This window comes from Sus scrofa, chromosome 13 (assembly GCF_054392235.1).
Source record: "Sus scrofa isolate SSC_HxYL_T2T_F1_AM1 chromosome 13, Sscrofa_HxYL_maternal_Yorkshire_Landrace_v2.0, whole genome shotgun sequence".
NCBI lineage: Eukaryota > Metazoa > Chordata > Mammalia > Artiodactyla > Suidae > Sus > Sus scrofa.
This window is the reverse complement of record NC_139395.1, coordinates 204891885-204914647: the sequence shown is the minus strand read 5'-3', so window position 1 is coordinate 204914647 and position 22763 is coordinate 204891885. Positions and strand designations below refer to the sequence as shown.

At 41.0% G+C, this 22763-nt stretch overlaps 1 protein-coding gene across 10 annotated transcripts in view; it reads left to right on the top strand.

Moving 5' to 3' along the window:
* APP (amyloid beta precursor protein) overlaps window positions 1-22763 on the top strand; it is a 281826-nt gene that overhangs the window by 247850 nt on the left and 11213 nt on the right. For 5 of the 10 annotated variants that reach the window (XM_005670305.4, XM_005670303.4, XM_084987135.1 and 2 more), the window contains 4 exon segments: window positions 1773-1994; window positions 10841-10894; window positions 18313-18413; window positions 22142-22288. In XM_005670305.4, the coding sequence (XP_005670362.1) occupies window positions 1773-1994; window positions 10841-10894; window positions 18313-18413; window positions 22142-22288 (524 nt within the window). 10 annotated transcript variants of the gene reach the window in all.

Sequence of the window (22763 nt, the reverse complement as noted above, 5' to 3'; positions counted from 1 at the left end):
TAGTGTTGCAGCAGCTGCAACATAGGTCAAAGATGTAGCTCAGATTCAGTCCCTGGCCTGGGAACTTCGATGTGCCATGAGTGCAACCATAAAAAATCAAAAATAATATAAAAGAGAATGCAAAGGATGATAGTAAGATGTTGCCAATCAAATTTAAATCCCAATTTTATTTTTTCTCATTTTCTACATCAATGATCCTAAACCAATGATTGGTTTGAAATATGTAATACAGTAAACTCTTGAGAGCGGTGTGATTGGAAATTGAAAAATTCTGATTAATATTATTCTTAATAGCACATACACTATTTATGAGTCTCTAAAAAAAAAAAAAAAGAAAAAAAAAATCACACAGAAAAACCTGGTGAATCTTTGGCAACATAGTAGGAGATTCATGAATCTTGTGATATTTTATTTCTAAAACTACAGTTGGACTGGATACAGGGTTATGTTCTAAGCTTTTTTTTTCCAGTAAAAATGCATGTACTTGTATAACTGAATCACTTTGCAGTACAGCAGAAATTATCACAACCCGTAAATCAACTAAAAGCTTTTTTAAGAATTCAAAAAAAATGCATATCAAAAATGAAAAGTGTGGAATTTCCGTTGTGGCTCAGCAGGTTACAAGCCCACTGGTATCCATAAGGATGCAGGTTCAATCCCTGGCCTCCCTCAGTGGGTTGGGATTTGGCGTTGCCGCAAGCTGGCATGTAGGTCACAGATGCAGCTCTGACCTGGCGTTGCTGTGGCTGTGGTGTAGACTGGCAGCTATAGCTCTGATTTGACCCCTAGCCCCGGAACTTCCATATGCCACAGGTGCAGTACTAAAAAAAAAAGAAGAAAAATAATGAAAAGTAATTTTGGACTATTCAGTAGCCTCTAAGAATTTCAGATAGGTCGATTATGTTTCATAGCGTTGATTTTGTTTTGCCAGATTTTCAAAAGGGGTCATTGGTAGTATTTTTTTTGAAAGGAGAGGCAGCAGAGGAGAAGGATATTTGTTTTGAGATCCTGAGGGAAATGACAGGAGGCAGGGCTGTTTATCCCTCAGAAAAGAAGGCTGGAATGGAGATTCATGTATGCAAGGCCACAGCTGGCAGGGCCAGGGCCTTTTTCTTTGTTGACTCAGAGCAGACCTCATGCAGCACCAGGGGAGTCTTTGAGGAAGGCAGATTTTTTTTTTCAAGGCAAAACAATGAGCTCTGTTCAAGAATGGAGCAGGCAGCCCACCCCTTATGCTTTTCTGGTCCTTACACATGTTCAGGGAAAGACTAGGGCTTCATTGGATATGTCCTTCAACTTGAAAGAAACTGTAACCTTCATATGCCATCGCTCCACTGCAAACACCCCCCGCCCCCAAAGCCTGCTGTCCATTACTCTGCCATCACAGTGGACTGGGAGAGTCTGGTAGGGAGTGGATGACCCTTTAGCTCTCAGGTCTTTCCTTGGTGCAGGGAGTGATGTGGCAGTTCAGAGTATCTGCCTCAGTCTAAGCCATCCTCCCAGGGCTCAGCTCCCACCCTGGACCTTGCTCGCTAGGGTTTTGTGTAAGCAGCTTAACTTCCGTATGCCTCCGTTTTCACCTCTGTAGGATGGAGGTGATGACGGTACCCACCTTGTGGCTGTAAATAAGATCATGCCCATCAAGTCATGGCAGTGGTGCCTGGCGGACACCCAGTGGTGGCCACCTCTGCTGCTGCTGCTGCTGCTGCTGCGGCTGCTTCTATTGTGATTACCGCTGTTTCTCATCAAAGACATGGCCTTGTTTGGTTTAGATGAGCTGCTGCAGAAAGAGCAAAACTACTCGGATGATGTCTTGGCCAACATGATCAGCGAACCGAGGATCAGTTATGGAAACGATGCTCTCATGCCGTCTCTGACTGAAACCAAAACCACCGTGGAGCTTCTTCCTGTGAATGGAGAGTTCAGCCTGGATGATCTCCAGCCCTGGCATCCTTTTGGGGTAGACTCTGTGCCTGCCAACACAGAAAATGAAGGTAAGAAGCCGGGGGCGGGGGGAACAAGAACATGCCAGCATATACACATCTCCCTTGTGTTCTCAAGGGCTGGCTTTTGATAGGAATTTTAAAAACGGCTTTCTCACCAAGAGGTATTTTGTTGCTTCTGGAATGAAAGCACAATATTCAGTTAGTGTTTTTGAGACAGAGGCCTAGAATGCCCACCACTGAAAAAAAAAAAAAAAAAAAAAAAAAAAAAAAAAAAACAGGTAATGAAATTATGGAAATCACAGTTCACCCAGTGGAAAGACAAAATCTGATGGGGTCTGCATAAATAGCACCAAAGTAGTCTCCACTGGTTATTTTTTCTACTGCATTAAACTTCAGATTTCAGGAGTTCCTGTGTGGTGCAGTGGAAACGAATCTGACTAGGATCCGTGAGGATGCAGGTTCGATCCCTGGCTTCACTCAGTGGGTTAAGGATCCGGCGTTGCTATGGCTGTGGTATAGGCCAGCCTGTAGCTCCAATTCGACCCCTGGCCTGGGAACTTCCATGTGCCGTGGGAACGGCTCTAAAAAGCAAATAAATAAATAAATAAATTTCAGATTGCGTTAAATGTTAAAGGCAAAGATAGAGAACCACTTATGTTATGAAATGTAATTTTGCTCAAGAATTAGCACAATTTTGTATTTTGAAAGTTAAAAAAATGCAGCAGTCAACATTAAGCATGTTGACCTAAATGTTTCTTCCCATGATAGTTTAGAGGCAAAGACTTCTCTGTCAACAAATTTAAAATTGTGTACTTTCACAGGGTTTTCTTAGCAGAAACTTACAAATAATATCTATTTAGGAGAGAGGATTTCTTTAGTTCTTCTTATTCCATATCATTTTACATGTTCGGAAGTATAAAATTTCAAATATGGGAATATCTCCAATTCTAGATCCTAAGAACATGATTTTTAAGAACACGTGAGATTTTATCTGTAATTTTCTTCCTTAAAATAGCACGTTTTGATGGTGGTAATATTTGTGATGTGAATATTTGTAGCATAGATACCTGAAAATACAATCATTTACTCTTCCGGATAAATATAAATCCAATATTAGATCTTCAGTACACTGGAGAAGCTTCCTTTCAAAAGGACAATTGGAGAAAATCTTTGTATAGATTTTTTGATAACATGAATGATCATCCCAAATTTGTTCCATGAATTTGGGAAAAGGTACCTTTTAGTCACAACATCAGATACAAACATCAGTGCTGTTTATGGTATAAAAATAATGAAGACTTGACAATTTATGAACATGATTCTTACATAAAGGAAAACAATTTAAAGATATTTAGTTTTTAAAAACCCGAGTAACTTCTTTATTACATTGTATTATTAGTAAAATGCTACTTGGGTCATTTTTTTTTTAACAGATGCATTTTGGTCATTTAAAATCCCAATCATTCAGTTTCGAAGTTCTCTGGCAGCACAGGGGGTTAAGATCCAGCCGTTGTCATTGCAGCAGCTAGGATCACTGCTGTGGTGAGGGTTCGATCCCTAGCAAGGGAACTTCCACATAGCACAGGCGTGGCCAATAAATAAATAAATACATAAAATCCTGATCATTCAGTCTTTAATGAGAATTGTTTGTGAAAAATGTCCAATCTCATTTTGTAAATTGAATGCGCTCGATTTCCTCCTTTCCTTTAGGATACTGTATTGACCGAGAAAAAGGTGACGCACCAACAAACTTTTAGTAGAAAATTGCAGTCCTTGATGCCCTTTTTTTAACCAGATAACGTTAAATGTGTAATCTATCATTTATGTCCAAATCTTAGCTTTTTACCAAAAAATTTAAATACATAAATTAGACTGTAGCTTTATTAACAATTGCCTCTGCCATTGAGAACTCTCCCCCAGTGTAATTCTAAAATTATAATGTACAGAGAATCGCCTCAGTTTCTTATAATTTAAGACCCTTTCATGTGTCTCTTAAATATATTTTTTCCATAAATGAACTGATCCCATTTAATGTCTTCTATGATTTATTGATCTTGGAAAAGTAGGATAAAATATACTTTAGAGTTTACCTAAATCATTTGTGTGAACACACACACACACACACACACACAAATAATGGAGGCTACAAATTCTAATTTATTTACGGTAAAGTCTATGGGAAGAGATTTGGAAACCTAACAACACAGGCTGAATTAGCAGAGTGAAATTAATTTACAGACACTTAAAATGGATGATTGTTGTTGTACTTAGTATTTCCTTTGGAAATGTGGACTGTACAGTTTAATGAAGTTAAAAGATACTCCAGCATTGTTTATGTTAACTTGTCCAGTTCAGTGAATACAGTGAAATGCAGTGAGCTTAGTACCATGTAGCACTATAGAGAATAGCAAAATATTATAATCATTCCAGAGGTGTTGCAGTTCCTGAATTTCGAAGTTTCCCTTTCTCTATCAAATATTAAGAGCTTAACTGTTTTATATATGAATATCAGCCTGCTTATTTCCTTGGTGTTTTTTAATGAGGTAAATTTAATTTTGCATTTATCATATCAATTGTATAAATGAGAGCAACAGTTAAATAAATCTGCCCTCATATGCCCCAAGCATTTCATCTTGACTTTAAGCGTTCATGTGCATATTTATGATCTCCAGTAAAAATTCTATGCATTCTATTTAAACATGCTGCCTATTTTTAAATAGTAGCCAAATTGATCTATTTTTTAGGGAAAAAATGGAAGAAATACTGATTGTTCCTTTTATATAGAAATATAGAAAGAAATTACTTCATGTCACTAAAGCCGCTTCCTGAAATCCAAACCCTGATGCCATCATCAGCACTTCCACTGTTTTCCTGTTCTCGTGCCCTTAACAATTCCCCCCAATCAAATAAGAAACCAGGGGAGTTCCCTTTGTGGCTCAGTGGTCAACAAACCCGAATAGGATCCGTGAGGATGCAGGTTCAATCCCCCTTGCTCAGTGGATTAAGGATCGAGCATTGCTGTGAGCTGTGGTATAGGTTGCAGATGTGGCTTGGATCCCAGATTGCTGTGGCTGTGGCTTAGGCTGGCAACTGTAGCTCTGATTCCACCCCTAGCCTGGGAACTTCCATATGCCTCTGGTGAGGCCCTAAAAAGCAAAAATAAAAAGGCAAATAAGAAACAAGGAAGTATATATGTTGGTCCATGTTAGGAAGCTAGCTGTGATTTTTTTTTTTTTCCTTCTATAGCAAATAATCCAAAGAAAGAAACCTGGAATTTCCCATGAGGCTGACCGGGTTATGGATCCAGCGTAGTCACTATGGTGGCATGGGTTCGACCCCTAGCCTGGGAACTTACTCGTGCCTTGGGCAAGGCCCCCCCCAAAATTTTTTTTGAGTCACTAAAGAAAGAAAACCGGATTAACTCTTCTGGGTTCCCCAAAGTGATCAGTTTTTGGAAGTTCAAGACCAAAAACAGTTTGGAGATACCCCAAAACAGCAATGGCCTAAACACCTCTGCTCCGAGGTGGACTCCAAGAGTGGGAGAGTGGCCTGTGTAGCACTGGTCCTGAGAGACAATCTACAGGCTAGTGCACGCATGGACACGCACACACACACGCACGTGCACGCACCCCAGGGCTCTTGGTTATTGCCAAGATCGATGCCCAGTTGGGCAAAGTCCTTGATTGAGTGCCTCTGGATTCCTGACCAAGATACAGTTTTTACACTGCCTCAGCCTTATTCTTCTTAAATAGAGATGTTGCTGATAAATAGCAAACTCTTACCTAACAGTATTGGAGGCAATATTTAAGGTCTCAGATCTTGAGTTCTAGCTTTTCACCATTTTATCCGACTAACACTTTGCTTACAAAAGTTTGTTTTGAAAAGTCTCCTTAACACTGCATCTTAAAACGAATTGACAAAGTTCATAGGAGAAGTCAATATAATGGATAAAATTTATAGTAAGTGTTTCAACATGTTAAGTGTTCCAACTTGACTGCCAGTGGAAACAGTAGCAGTCAGGTGTTTGGCCCCTTAAGGAGATGACAAATACTGATGCAGACTGATACTGATACGGAGGCCCTGAATTCAAGTTTTTCTTCCTACATTTTATCCGATGGTGAGCTCCAGGAAGATCCGGGTTACACTAAGAACTTGGTGCAGAAATGCTTTGTGTTTATATACAAAGCTGAGTTAGGGTTTGGCCTCTCATAATCATCAATCCATAAATGTCCAGCAGGAATTTTGGAAGAAGCTGTGTAGGATGCAGGACAGTTTTTATTTGTGTGGGATTGCCTGTGCCTGCCATCTAGCATCCCTGGTCCCCATCCGCTAAAAGCCAATAGTATTCTCCATCCTCCAGTCATAGTGACAACCAAAACCAGCTCCACATTCCCCACCATCCCACACTGCAGAATGATGTGGGTCAGAGTTTAAATTCCAGCATTGCTCTGTGATTTGGGGCAAGTCACAGAGCCTCTCTATTTCCTAATCTGTATAATAAAGTTGATAATAATTGCTAATTCCAAGATAGGCTGTGAGCTTTAAATGAGATGGTATGAAAAACTCTTAGCAGTGTGCCTAGTATATAGTAAGTGTTCCATGGTAGCCCGTTTTTTGTTTTTTTGGTTTTTTTTTTTTTTAAAGAATCGGGATCTTATTAGAGAGGTTTAACTAGCTTGTCTCAATGACCCCAATAGTATATCCTTAAAATTAATGAATATAACAAGCCATATAATAGCCCTAAAATCTTACCCTTTCTTCCCACCTCCCTCTGTTCCCTCTCCCCAGAGCCCTGTTCGCTGTTAATCTTACTGACATGGGCTCCGCACACAGAGCTATTGAAAATAGCTAAAATTTCCGAAGGATTTCCTTTCATTGTTCACGCAGTCCCTATCATCATCGGAGCTTCAAAGGCTTACCAAAAATTTGTTGTTTTCCTCAAGAACAATGAGTTAAGTCCACAGAGAGGGTCAGACACCCAGGCATTCTTTGAGTTTATATTGAAAAAAATAACTGTATCACAAACACAGTTTTCCAATATCTTAGGCTCTTTGACCAGCTGCGATTTGCCTTCAGGGATTTTTATTCTGTGGTTTTTCTGAGCCACAAAACCGAAATGGCTAAACCGAAGTGAAGCTGTTGTTTATAAAACAATTGTTCTCATGGATCGTGAAACCATCTGGCTGGAAGCTTTTGTGTTGATAGCATTTGTGTTTGTTCTGCATTTTCATGACTGCCTCTGAGCAGACCAGCCAGAAGATCAATAGGAATGCCCTGGCCACCAGAAAGTCTTTGTGGCCAGCAGTCAGTTGTCTGTGTAAAATACATGCATAAGATACTAGAATATTCTTCACACGGCACAACAGGTCTTGTAAGACTATATGTGTGTAACTGCATTGTAAAGCTGCCCTCTTAACACATTTTCACCTGGCCATAGAGCAGCAGTGGACAAATGGAGAAACTGAGATAAAGTGCTGTTCAAAGCTGCAAACCAGTCCTTTTCGGGCCCCTCTTATCTACGTGTAATGCTGGTTTCCTGCTGATTCCTCCATCACCTTAGGCCTGGTGAGGAGGGGAGGTTGTGCTGGGCACCAGCTAGCTAAGAACTGGTTTATTACAAAGAAGGCCAGAGCTAACAAACTCAGAAGTCCTAGAGTTTCCATCATTTTGTTTCTCTCTTTTTATCTGGGGACTGTTTGATTCATAGCAGCTGAAGGCAGTGCAAGACACATTGCTGAATTGTTTTATTTTAACTCTTTGAGATGGTGTTACCTATATCGAATTTACTAAGCAGTCAATGTAGCATGTTTTGAGCAGCATTTTGAAGTACTTTCTGTTTCGATGTGTGACAGTTCATTTGAAAAATTAGAGAGTAAAAAAAGTAAAATTAGAAAGTATTTACTTTGGATTGAGAAAGAATTCATTATTTTGTCTTGTCAATATACATTCTTTTTTTGCAGTCCTGTCTAATTATCTTTTTTAAAAACATTAATGTCTGATCACTAAACACAAAATTAGTTATTTTTTGAAGATTAATTCATGCATAAATCAGCCTCACACAGTTAAAGCCTAAATTTAAGAGACTAAATTTTAAGTCCCTAAAAGTATTATTGTGTACCATCCTAAAAAATAGGAAAAACTTGATTACTGTTTTTAAATAATACATGCAGCTTGAAGCAAGAAGGCAGAGAAATTTATAGAAATGATTTCCTCACCCGGAATAAACTAATGATAGCTTTTTGTGGTCCTGTCTTTCAGGCCTTTTTTTTTTTTTTTTTGGTCTTTTTAGGGCCACACCCATGGCATATGGAGGTTCCCAGGATAGGGGTCCAATCGGAGCTGTAGCTGCTGGCCTACGCCACCGCCCACGGCAATGCCGAATCCTTATCCCACTGAGCAAGGCCAGGGATCAAACCTTTGTCCTCATAAATGCTAGTCAGATTCATTTCTGCTGAGGCACGACGGAAATTCCCCTTTCAGACTTTTTTCTGTGCATATTTGATGCTTTTAGATATTTCCTTGAGTAATTACGAAACAGGGCTTTATTATTTGTAAGACATATGTGTGAACATTTGAGCCCAAGAAAAACCCAGCTTCCTTGTGACAAAACTGAGGTTCAGCAAGAATGTGGTTTGCCCAAGAGCTCAGAGAAAATAAGTGTTTGCATTAAAATGGACCCTGAGATGGAGCACCGAGGCTTCAGCCTGAAATTAAATCTCAGACTCAACTGCTTTCCCCAGGGTTGAATACAGTTTCTAATGATTTAATTACTGATGCAGGTGACCCCTTAAAGTTGCTTCTTTTGCTCTGTGAATTTGCTTTGGTCCATTCTTACCTTCGGCTGAAGCACTATTTGGGGCACTTGTCATCAGGAAGTTCTCCAAGTACGATAATTCTCCGGTTAACACATTTTACAAGGGTTAATTCCTCACTATACTTGGCTGCAGATGGGAAAAAAATGAGATATGGAGAAGCACTTTTGTTCAGATCTATCTGGGGTTTGCAAGAAGAAGTGCGTTTTAATCTGCTACATGAATAGAGTACCAGAAATTAGTCACCTTCACAGTAGTTGTTAGAGAATATTTCATGCATAGGCAATTTAATAAGTGCAGTTTTATAGTTTTTGAGAGTTTTGAAATGGATTTAAACATTTTTTTGTTCCTCATTAACCTGAGAAGATAACAGAGTCCCCTGTGGTTAAGGAGCCATGGCTGTCACTGATGTGGTGCAGGTTCGATCCCTGACCAGGGAATTTCTGCATGCCGTGGGCATGCCCCCTCCCCCCAATTAGAACATAGCTAATATTATTTCTACTTTAATTATGAAGAAACAGCCTTAGACACGGTCATTGGCCCAAAGTCGCTTGAATTATAAATGTTGGATTTATATGCCTCTGCCCTACCTTCTCCTCTTCATGATAAAGGACCAAACCACCTTTCTCTTTTGATGCATCCAAATGCCCTGGTAGGAGTTCCCATCATGGCTCAGCGGAAACGAATCTGACTAGCATCCACGAGGACACAGGCTCGATCCCTGGCCTTGCTCAGTCAGTTAAGGATCTGGTGTTGCCATGAGCTGTGGTGTAGGTCGCAGACGCAGCTCAGATCCCTGTTGCTGTGGCTGTGGCACAGGCCAGCAGCTACAGTTCCGATTCAACCCCTAGCCTGGGTACCTCCATATGCCATAGGTGCAGCCTTAAAAAGACAAAAAGAAAAAAAAAAAAAAAAGGCCATGGTATTCCCAGAAACATTATTTTCTCGCATATTTTGAAGACTTGGCTTGCTGCCTCTTTCTTCTCCCTCACTGTTCCTGCCAGCGTGTGGCATTCAAAATCAACTTGGGCTTATAATCCCATTTTTGGATTTGCATTATGCCTGGGCTGTGTGCACCAGAAAGCTGCATGGTCTGTAATGAAATTGCTGAGCCAAGTGTTATCCCATCAGGCACACCTTCTCTTACTGTGGACACCTCTGCTCACTTTCTCTTACCCAAGAGGCTTTATCCCGTCCTCCTGGCTTCACTGGCCCCTTGTCCATTATTAATCCTAAAAGCTTTGTTTCTCTCCCTTGCCTGTTTCTTCCAAGACCAGGGTAAGTTCAAGTTAATGTCTGCTGCGAATCAAAAGCGCTTTGGAAATACCAGCTCATGGTAAACAACACTGGCACTGTTGTGCTGCCTGCAATGTTTTCTTTGGGTCACACCCAGCATGCTCACAGGAAGAACGGTGAAAGTCGACAAATATGAAAAGAAGTATTCCCACTTCACACATTTCAACTGTACGTCACCTATTAAATAGAAACCAGCCTTGAAACATATAGCGAGGGGAAGAAACTCTCTGGTTTACCTCATCTACTCTCAAACCAGGAACACATTTGATTCGCTAAATGGCAGATTATGTGGTGAAACCCTTCTCTCGCGATAAATTCCTATTTGCATTTCCCTTGGGGTTTAACCGTGTCCTTTTGTAGTTAATTAACTGCAAAATAAGATAAGATTGTACAGTTGTAAAAGGAGATATCTTTAGGATTTTCCACTGGGTTGGGTATAACGTATTTTATTTCTAATCAAAAGCCAGGAAACTCTCTCTAAACTCGCTGAGAGGAAAACCCACACTCCCCTGCCCCTCTTCTTTGATGTTGCCGAGTATGCTGGTGAGTGCTTTCAAGAGAAAACTAAGGAGTGGGATTGGCACATCAATAAAGATAAGCCTTTTGAAGTGGAACCCCTCCCATCCTTGATGCTCCGGATTAACTCACTGTGGTTCTTTTCCAGCTGCACCTTTTTTAATAACTTGTGTATTGCACATGCTTTGCCCTGCGCTGTGTTCAGGAGCCACGACTTACCATCTCGATTTGTCTTGTTTGCTTTCCGTGTATCTTGCTTCCTGCGCCCAGTCGAGCCTGTTGACGCCCGCCCTGCAGCCGACCGAGGACTGACCACTCGACCAGGTATAACCGGGTTACCCAACCCACCGCCCCTCCGCAGCATGTCGCGCTTGCGCAGACACAGCCCCTTTCTTGCAAATCAGCCTCTCTGAATTGCAAATATGGAGCAATAGGATCTGAAAGGATGGTGGAAATCAAACTTTTTTTCAAGTCCCCTTTGCTTTTCTTGACACCTCACTTCTTAAGTTCCTCATTAGGCGGTCTGGTTTGTTGGCTTGTTTGTTTGTTTCTTTTTTTTTTTTTCTGAGCATTCCTTTTGCAATCATAAAAGAGAGCCCTTCCAACTTTGAGCATTTTTTTGTTTGTTTTTGTTTGTTTGTTTGTTTGTTTTAATGGAGAGGGTTCTATGCAGCCTGTCTGTCCTCAAAAATGAAGACCTGTCCAGATGCAGATTCTGGCCGCATGATCACTGCTCTGAACATCTCACCCTTCCTTTCTTGATTGGTGTCTGGATGGTCCTTTCTGACTGAACCAGGCTCAAACTTAAGTAGGTTCCTCAAGTAGACACAACTTCCTAAAGCTGTCAGCATTGGAATATCTCTAGAGCTCAGAAACAGTACCACTTGATCTTTGGTGGGTTGTATATACTTACTCTTGATGAGTGGCTGAAGCAAAACAGATGTACGTGCCTAATTTTCCATACAAGTCCTTTATTTTTTATACTACTTAAAATGCCCATGAACACTGACGTGGACACTTTTTTTTTTTGCAGTTCCCAAGCAAGGAGAAACGCATTTTCACCTTTGTTCTGTATTGAGCCTATGTCTCTAACTTAGTTTTAAGCAGGATGTCACACACACCAGAAGCACATGCCTGGTGTTGACCCCATGTACAACCTCGACCAACTAATAGGACCCATTGCTTTCAGCGAATCAAAAAGGAGTTCCTGCTGTGGCACAACAGGATGAGTGGCATCTCTGCAGTGCCAGGACCCAGGTTCGATCCCCAGCCCAGCACAGTGTTGCTGCAGCTGTGGCCTAGGTCGCAACTGCGGCTGGGATCTGATCCCAGGCCTGGGAATTCCATATGCCGCAGGGCCACCAAAAAGAACAAATAAATGAATGGGTGTATAATTGACACTTAACACTATGTTTAAAAAAAAGTGACTGAATTAACAAATCTATGTATTCTGGGGAGATTTTACTCCCAACAGTGCAAACCTACCTATATTTGTTTTCTTCTGTCCCTTGCAGTAATCACTGGGAACAGGGAGTTAACCTCATTTGAAGAGGTTAACACGTGGAGGTCAACCTTTGCTCCCTGGCTCAGATACAATGCCAAGAGCAGACCCTGCCCCTTTCTGCCAGCACAGGCTCTCTGCCTACACCTGCCTCCAACCACAATCACTGAGGGGAAATTCAGAGTCTGCCTTGTGGCATCTTCATGCCTCTGTGCTATAATTAACAGGGCAGCAGGGACAGTGGAGTGACACATCTTGACAGCCAATCTCCTTGATTTCATGAATCTCTTTCTGTAGGGCTTTTCAGAGGAACTTAAATTATAGTAAGTCAGACACTGTTTCAACTCTCCTAATGTCTGCCTTATTGCCAGTGTCACACAAGAGAATTTCAAGGAACCAGCAGTTGACACATCCCCAGCCTGCTCAGCCATGGTGGAGCCCAAGGCTGAGGGTCAGTTCCATTTTCATTGCAACCAAGACCAGCTTGGTTTGGTCCTTTGCCTTGGGCTTTCAGTTCATGGCGCTTCCTACTTTATTTTTAAAGATGCTCTTCATCTTCAAGTATAAAATGTGAATCAGAAGCACTCATTCAGAATTCCCACATGGCTCAGCAGGTTAAAGATCCAGCATTGTCACTGCTGTGGCTCCGGTTATAGCTATGGGGCAGCTTCAGTCCCTGGCTGGGGAACTTTCACATGCCACAGGCTTATGGCCAAAAAAAAAAAAAAAGAAGAAGAAGAAGCAGAAGCACTCATTCAACTAATTTTATTAGCTCTATATTGGCACACTGGGCCATTATGTTCCTACTGAAATACCCAGGAAGAGGTAATAGCAATTAAGTCGATTTTTTTAAAAAACATCTAATAGGAAAAGGTCTTTTCCACACCTTCTTAAACAAAAATAATTTGTTTTAAGGGAAGACCTACAGAATAGTTAGAGATAACATATAGGTGGGAAGAAGCCTTTTCTAAAGTCTTTTTTGTAACAATAGCAATATCTCATAAAATCCTCCAGCTGTTTTGGAGGTTGAAAGAAATTAAGTAATAAAGTCCCTGCTTTTGTGGACCACACTTGGTGTATTTAGGAAGATGAGATGGAATTAGAAAAGCAGGGAGGAGTTTCCTTCGTGGTGCAGTGGAAACAAATCCGACTAGGAACCATGAGGTTGCGAGTTCCATCCCTGGCCTCGCTCAGTGGGTTAAGGATCTGGCATTGCTATGACTGTGGCGTAGGCCAGCAGCTGTAGCTCCGAATGGACCCCTAGCCTGGGAACCTCCATATGCCATGAGTGTGGCCCCCCCCCCCAAAAAAAAAGGCAGGGAAATTCAGAGCAATGTAAAATGTTGATATTTGTTTGTGATGTGAGCAGATACAGCAGTAACCAAGGGGTGCATTCATCAGGCTGCTTGCTGGAGATGAGCTTCAAGATACATTTTGAAAGGTTTTAGGCACATCCGTTGGCAAGGAAGAGGGGAACAGTTCCATACAAATAAGAGAGTAGCCTGAGCCAAGCTTTCTTTCTTATGCTCTTGTTGAACCTTGGGTTCACCCAATAGGAGAGGGGAACAGTTCCATACAAATAAGAGAGTAGCCTGAGCCAAGCTTTCTTTTTTATGCTCTTGTTGAACCTTGGGTTCACCCAATAGGAGAGGTTCAGAATGGGAAAGAATGCTCAGAGAAGACATGAGGAAGATACTAGCCAAGGTATGTCTATGAATAGCTCCATTTGCTGGATGTTTATTAAGACATACGTGTGCTCTCTATTTTTGTGCTTGTAGTGAGTCTCTTCAGCATTTGGACCACACACCCCCTATGTTTTCCTAGCATTCATTTTGCTTCTTCATAGTCACACTTCATGAGAGTACACGCTTCAGTCCAATGTGCTGAACCTGATCTTGTTAGATTTTCCAAATTTTGAAACCCTCTCCAGGATTGTCTTACCAACATGTCATTCAGCTGATGGCATTGTTTTTTGAATAATCACTGTTGTCACTCGGAAACCAGTATAAAGAAAGGGCTTTTATATAATCATGACTGAGAAGAATGAATTCTCCTTGACTTTCATATCTGAAACACCAGGGCATAGGAACTTCCAGAATGTAGAGTGAGGCGGAACACTGGTGATTTCTGGGGATGGTGGCCATCACAGCTACTCCCCTAGGCTTATGTCCAAAGAGAAATAGATGCCAAATGACAGGTTACACCATTTGACCAGAATAAAGAAGAAGAATACAGGCATACCTCATTTTATTGTGCTTCACAGATAGTTGTGTGTTTTACACATTGAAGGTTTGTGGAAACCATGAGATGAGTCTATCGGCACCATTTTTCCAACAGCATTTTCTCTCGTCATGTCTCTGTGTCACGTTTTGGTAATTCTCGAATTATTTCAGACTTCTTTATTATTACGTTATGGTGATCTGTGGTCTTTTGATGTTACTCTTATAAAAAGATTATGACTTGCTGAAGGTTTAGATGGTAGCATTTTTTGGCAACAAAGCATTTTTAACTAAGGTACATATATTGTTTTTTAGATGTATACTACAGTATAGTGCAAATGTAAATTCCATGTGCACAGGGAGACCAAAAAAAGTATCTGACTCACTCTGTTGCACTGTTCACTTTATTGCAATGGTCTGAAACTAAACTCGCAAAAGTCTGGAATATGTCTATACATAAGCAGGTTTTTCACAGGGTGGAAAGCTTACCGTTTCCACTGTAATTTAACCACCCTTCTCCAGTCCTAATAAAGGAAACCAGATCCTTCGTGAAAGGTTTCCTGAAGGTGTGCTTCCCTTCTTCAAATGAACCGCAGGCTCTTCCCATTCACCATGACTTAGAGAACTAGAGTCACACCAGAGTTTAGAATGGAATCAACACAATTCAGAAAACACATCTGGTAAACCCGTGAACAAACAATTCGTTTAAAGTTGCAATTATGTAAATCTTCTCATCGCATGTTATTTATGCAGTATCAGCTTATTATCAGCATTTCCCTGTTGCAAGCTTATTCATTTTTTTCCTCTTTTAATGAGATTTGCTTAATGTATAGAAAGACTTTGCAGTGAATAACTTTACCTGCTGTACAAAAACAAACTATGAACTAACAAGAGCTCTTTCTGTTGAGAGTTTTGCAAACTTTTGAGCTATAATTAATAATCTATTGTTCTGACTTGCTACATGAATCTGAAATTTTTTTGACTGTCAAATGTACTCTTCAAACCCTTTTGGAAAGAGGGTGAGTTTCTTAAATTTTTAGTTGAGAACTCATTCTTTACCTTTTTGAAAGTATTTGGTCCCATAAATTTAAAAGGAAGGACCATTCAAGAGAGCTTTCTTAACAATCTCCGAAATGTAATTTTAAGTATTGCATGGTTAGATCCTAATGACAGGAAAAGGGTAAGATATAAAGAAATCACTCTGGTCTACAAGGATCTCAGATTTAAAAGAGTTTGTAGAAAGATAAAAATATATAACTTGTAAAAAATGAAAGAGCAGTAGTGTCACAGCCCTATAAAAATTTGTGTCTGGAAGATTCAAGGTCTCCAGAATGAAGTGAAACTTAAGAGAAAATTCTAATAATTTCAAAGCAAGAAAATAAATAAGGATAGAGAACCCTACAGCTTTTCGGATGGGTTTGGGGACAGTCCAGTGAGAAGACCAGTTAAAAGACGAGGGGGAAAGGAAACTGTCCCACTTTGACGTGCTTCTGTCTTTCATGTGTATATTAAAGAGAATGATCTTTTGTTGAAGGCATATGAAGCCCAAATAGATCAGGATGAGAAAAGAAAGCACTAGTCCCTTGTATTAGTTATCTATTGCTATGTAATAAATAGCCCTATAACTTAACAACTTAAACCCACAGACATTTAAATTCTTATTATTACTGTAATGCCAAGGCTTTCAAACATGGTTTTAGCTGGTGCTTCGGGCTCAGCAGCTCTCAGGAGGTTGCAATCAAGACATCTGCCAGAGCTGCAATCATCTGAGGACTTCAAGTTTGGCTGGGGCTGGTGGGTCCTTGTCCAAGATGGCTTGCGCAGATGGCTGCTGGCAGGAGACCTCAGTTTCTCACCACGTGAACCTTTTTATAGGACTGCTTGAGGGTCCTCACAGCTCGACAGCTGGCTTTCCCTAGACCAGCTGATTCAAGAGAGAGACCATGAAGAAAGCTGCCTTTTAGGACCCAGCCTCAGAAATCATATACCATCAGTTTTGCCATATTCTGTTCATTAGAGGCAGGTCCCTATATCCCAGTCTGCAGCCAAGGGAAGGGAAGAAGTCCCACATTTTGAAGGGAGGAGTAGCTACAAACGTGTGGATATATTTTAAAACTGCTACACTTCTCTCTGCAAGTTCAAGTCTCTATGACCCAAATCGTGGGCTCAGAGACCTTGAGGGTGAGATTATAGGGCCTCTCTCCATGACCTTTGAGGACTGTGAAGCACTGGGAAGTGAGTGATAAGAAAATGCAGTTCTGGAGTTCCCGTTGTGGCTCAGCGGTAATGAACCAGACTAGTATCCATGAGGATGCGGGTTCGATCCCTGGCCTCATCTAAAGATCTGGCATTGCTGTGGCTGTGGTGTAGGCTGGCAGTTGCAGCTCCGATTCCACCCCTAGCCTGGGAACTTCCATATGCTTCAGGTGCAGCCCTAAGAAGATGGAAGGAAGGAAGGAAGGAAGGAAGGAAGGAAGGAAGGAAGGAAGGAAGGAAGGAAAAAAATGTAGTTCTCGGAAGAGAAAGAGAAATAGCAACAGAGTCTACAAGCAACGTGGAGACTGACATTGATCTTGGGTCTGTTTTTGGATAGGTTATTACCTGAAAGTTTTTTGAGCAGTTGGCTGAGGAATCCCTGCTCTGTCTCAAGCAGCCGTGTGTTCCCTGAGTCTTCTCAAAATTATCCTCTTTTTGTCTAGGCTGTACTGTTAGACTAGCATGTCACAGGCTGTGGACATTGCTTTTCGGTTTTGGCAAGATGTGTGACAAATTTCACAGCACCCTATAGGCAGGACTGTAAGAATGACCGGACCAAATGCAAGAAATGAGGTCCCAAGAGAGTTGAAGGAGCTTTGTAACATGTAGCCCAAGTAAGAGAAGAATTAGCAGGTACCTGATGCCTTTCCTTGGGCATTTGATCTGTTCAAGGCTACGGGTGCAGGAAAGCGATATGTAGGTTTGCTCCGTGTTGAACTGTCAAAAATTAGAATTTAGAAGGAAACTGATTTGGCTTAATGTAAGAAAAGCCATTCTAGTAGGTAAAGCTGTCCCAAAACAGAGGCAAACTGATATATTCCTCTCTCTTCAGGTCGAACTGAATTTGCCTCTGGATGGGAACACCAGAGAAGAGATGATTTTAAAAGGCTTTCTCATCCTAAAATGCTGATTTTTGATATGTAAATACTGTGACCTGGAAAAAGATGTTTACCCTTCTTAACTTTCACTTTTTGTTCTCAACATTACTTTGCATTTTGGTTTTAAGCTTCAAATTATTATCTGAAAAATGGAATTCATTGTAACAGTTCTATGTGCTATAAGAATATACAGCAATTTATAGAGGGAAAAAAGTTAGTAAGTTAGAAAGTCTGTGAGTCCCACAGAAGCATTTTCAAAAATTATGTACTGAAGCTCTTCTGTTCAACAGATGAACCACTTACATTCTGTATCTGTAACTGAATCACTTAACTAAATAAATGACATGATTTGTACAGTGCTTCACTGCATAGATACATGAACATAATTTATTCGTAATTGGAACACAGTCCCAAAGTAGCTGTTTTCTTCTGCCAGGTAATTAATGCTCATTTTTAAAGCCTTTCATTATTTTTTTTTTTCTGAAGGAATGAGAGCACATGGAAAAAGACATATAATAGGCTAAACAATAAGCCCCCAAACCAAGCCGGCATATTCTAGGAACAAATCATTGCCAGCCTCCCGACTAGCATTTAACTTTTCCCTTTTAAAAAAAAAAAAAATTATAGCGTGCGTGTAAAGGCAGTAGAAGGCTGAAGTTCAGATTTCTTTCATCTTTAATTTCTTGTTGGTTTAAAATAGGCAGTGGTTAAGGATTTAAATACAGGGTGTCGTTTTTCTTGAAGAAAGTCACCAATCTATTTTAGCTCTAACTTCAGGCCCAGAAGGTTTCTGGTAGGCTTTCTGTGGTGTTGTTATTGTGTACAGATGACACAAATGGACCGTCCCGCATGTTCGGACCGTGGTGTAACGCTTATGGTATCACGCAGGTTCCGGGTTGACCAACATCAAGACGGAAGAGATCTCTGAAGTGAAGATGGATGCGGAGTTCCGACACGATTCAGGCTATGAGGTTCATCACCAAAAACTGGTATGTGGCAGAATCTACCGCTCCCTGTCTGTCTGTCTGTCTGTCTGTCTGTCTTGCCAAAGGACTCCTGTTCTTACTGGGTTAGAAATCCAGTTAGGGATGAGATTAAAACAAAAAATAAAACACCAGCCTATAGGATCCTCATGAAAACGTGAAGAAAAGAAAAAGAGACTCTTAATATCGTAAGGCCACACAGGGCTTCAAGTGGAATTAATTTGTACTCTAGCAACTGTTTTAATTGGCTTCCAGTGTGTCTTCTAGGAAATCGGGTTTATTATAGGTTTAGGTGAATGATCAAAATTTCAAATAGGAGTTCCCGTCGTGGCGCAGTGGTTAACGAATCCGACTAGGAACCATGAGGTTGCGGGTTCGGTCCCTGCCCTTGCTCAGTGGGTTAACGATCCGGCGTTGCCGTGAGCTGTGGTGTAGGTTGCAGACGCGGCTCGGATCCTGCGTTGCTGTGGTTCTGGCGTAGGCCGGTGGCTACAGCTCCGATTCGACCCCTAGCCTGGGAATCTCCATATGCCGCGGGAGCGGCCCAAGAAATAGCAACAACAACAACAACAAAAAGACAAAAAGACAAAAGACAAAAAAAAAAAAAAAAAAAAAAAAAAAATTTCAAATAAACACAGCCAAACTACTTGGGTTCGCAGAACAGCGTTCATGGCCTTTGGCTTAATTTCACTTTTGCAACTCTGCCCCTGGGCTCCTTGTCTCTCCCTCATGCCTTCCTGTCCCCTCCCCACGTTTTAAATTCTCCCAGGAGGGAAGGGCTGGCTTGTTTGGGACTCTTCTGAGCTAGACGACTCAGGACTCCATGTTCCCAGCAGTGATATTCAACCAAAAGCTTGGGCAAGAAACAAAGCAGCTTCTTTTTCAGACAAAAACTCCCCCCCCCCCCAAATGTTAAAACTGGAGTAAATAAAAAGCCCCCATCTCCTTTAAGGGAGCTGCAGCAGTTACATAAAACCCTCTTCCAAAAGCTTCAGACCAGTCAATCAACCCTGCATCATGATAGGGTTCCTTCCATCTTAAGAGTAAGCCCAGAAAGTGGCTTAAATTAATAAAGAGACAATTTTATTGCATATTCAGTAGTAAACAAAAATGGCAATCAAATTCTGAAAGCAAAATAATACTTGAGACAGACTCTTTCGGGCTCCTTCTTTGTGTGGGTATATGTGTTTCTCCCTGTCAAAAGAAAACTCTTTCCAATGTTCATAAATAACATTTACAAACCCAAGTACTAAACTCCAGAAGAAATGCCTATAAGGAGAGGGTATAGCTTTTTTCACTCTAAACCACTGGCACACATCCAAAACTGATTTGAGATTCAAATTCAGATTTCAACTCCTTTTAATCTTTTGGTAAAACACAGGGGGCTTTTTTTTTTTTTTTTTTTTTATTTTTAGGGCTGCACTTGCATGTGGAAGTTTCCAGTCTAGGGATCAAATCGGAGCTGCAGCTGCCAGCCTACACCACAGCCACAGCAAGGCAAGATCTGAGCCATATCTGAGACCTACACCACAGCTCATGGCAATGCCGGATCCTTAACCCACTGAGCAAGGCCAAGGATCGAACCCACATTCTCATGGATCCTAGTTGGGTTTCTTACCGCTGAACCACAATGGGAATTCCTACAGGGAGCTTTTTGAAACTTGGTTTCCATTGGCAGGTTAATTCATCATCAATTATTATAGAATCAGGGGCACTCTTGATCTGACTGATGCTGAAGAGGTTAATAAAAATCTGGGGATCTGCTGATGAGTTGGAAGCTGGTGGGACAGAGAACAGATTAATGCATAGATTTGCGTTTTCTGGTTCCTGTGTCATAAAAGCCCATCTCTGCAATTACACTCTTATAATGCGACAGTGACTAATGGCAGCGGCAGCAATTAAGAGAATCAGCTGCCTCTACTGAACTAGTTGATAAGATAATGTACTATAATTAGTTCAATGAATATTACAAAAATTACAATATTTTTTTTCAAGACATAGGAAGATGTCCAGACTTGTATTCATTTCTGATTATCTCACACTTGTACCATTAGCTAATTAATGATTTGCTTTTTATAAATATGTTGAACTAGCATATTTGTTGAGAAAGGGAAATAATTATGAACAGTTGCTAATTTTGTGGCAGATATACAATGAGTAAAACTGCTTTAGAAACCTGCTTTATTTGCTGTATTTCATATTGCCCTTCAGATCGCTTAGGATGTTGGTTCTAGCTGTGACAGTCGGTCATTTTACTATCTTGAGATTGTATTAAAAGAATTATTGAGGGAGCTATGTTTATGAATTTGCATCACAAAGGTGGTAGATATTCAGTAGTCTTTGGGCCAGATGACCTGGAATAAGATTATCTCCTTACATAACAAGATGATAAAAGTTGCCTTGCACTTTCATAATTCCATTGGAGTAAAGTCAAAAAATAAGGAGTTCCTGTTGTGGCTCAGCAGCTAAGAGGCCAGCACGGTATCTGTAAGGATGCAGGGTCAATCCCTGGTCTCACTCAGTGGGTGAAGGATACCCTGTTGCCTCAAGCCTCGGGGTAGGTCGCAGATGCAGCTCAGATTCGGCCCCTAGCCGGGGAACTTCCATGTGCCGCAGGTGCAGCCGTAAAAAGAAAAGGAAAGAAGGAAAGAAAGAGAAAGAAAGACAGACAGACAGACTTGCTTTTGTAAACAGTATGAGAGAATGTAGTGTACTAATTTTATCACTGAATGACTTTCTTTACAGTGTTCTCCACATTCTTTTTATGTAACCCCAATAAACAGCAAGAATAAAACATCATTTTTACTTGGGTTTCCAGAGACAAAGTAGTAAGAAAGTGTGTGTTAATGTGTGGCTATTCAAATTCTTATCTTGTTGCCTACTCCTTCTCTTTGAAATACATGCCTTTTAAGCATTATGCTTCTCAAGGTTAATCAGTGTCTTGTTGAATTATTGTGGCTGAAACTAGGTAGCAAGATGCCTTTTTCCTTCTGTTTTAACTCCTTTGTTTCAAAGTGCTTGTTCTTGTGTATTAAAAATGTCCCTCTAGGGGAGTTCCCATTGTGGCTCAGCAGGTTATGAACCCCACTAGTATCCATGAGGATGCCAGTTCAATCCCTGGCCTCACTCAGTGGGTTAAGGATCCAGCGTTGCCACGAGCTGCAGCCTAGGACGCAGATTTGACTTGGATCTGGTGTTGCTGCAGCTGTGGCATAGGCCAGCAGCTGCAGCTCTGATTCAACCCCCTAGCCTCAGAACTTCCATATTTCACAGGTTTGGCCCTAAAAGAAGAAAGAAAAAAAAAAATGTCCCTCTGGGCTTGAAAAGCACCTAAGGCATAGCAGTGACTTGGAAAATACTGATGACCTCCTTTCATAATCACGATGCATGCCTCTCCAGCCTTTGATAGATCCAAGAAGTATCGTTTCCTCTGACAGAATGTTCTACCTGTCGAAAGGTTTCAGGTCCCTGCAGGCTTTCTGTTTTGCCTTTGGAGAAATGTGGAGAGGAGGTAGACTTTCTAGAACCGGGGAAACCATGGTTGTACATAAATCTATAGACTACAAGTGTCATTCTTAGTAAAATGTGGGTTTTTTCCCCCAAGTATGCACCAAATAATTGCGTGAGCAACCATTTAAAGTTATAACATGTATACAAAACATCCTGAAACTTTCTGTGTACCTCCGCCAGTTACCTCTCGCAATGACAGTTCTTTTTCTTGATTTGTTTTCAAGGTGTTCTTCGCAGAAGATGTGGGTTCAAACAAAGGTGCCATCATTGGACTCATGGTGGGTGGTGTTGTCATAGCAACCGTGATTGTCATCACCTTAGTGATGCTGAAGAAGAAACAGTACACATCCATCCATCACGGTGTGGTGGAGGTAGGTAAACGTGGCTGCATGTTTGCAAGTGGGTGCTGAAGACTATGACGGAAATCTTGCTTGCTGTTAGAATCATACAAATATCTCTTCTTTGGAAAAAAAGCAATCAATGGTCCTGCATTGTGCTCAAGTTGCAGCTGTTTTCTTGCGTCAGGCTTTGATTCCTTCCAACTTAAACACACTATGGTCAAGGTATTGGGGATATATGCTGCAATTGCAACTTCTTATCATTTGTGTTGAAATGTTAACATCAGACTAATGATAATGCCTGGCTTAAAGATACTGTGATTACCCTCAAACATGTAAAAGGAAAATCAACATGGAATACCCATCGTGGCTCAGCAGAAACGAATCTGACTAGCATCCAAAAGGGCACAGGTTCAATCCCTGGCATTGCGCAGTGGGTTAAAGATCCCGTGTTTCCATGCACTGTGGTATAGGTCACAGATGAGGCTTGGATCCTGCAATGCTGTGG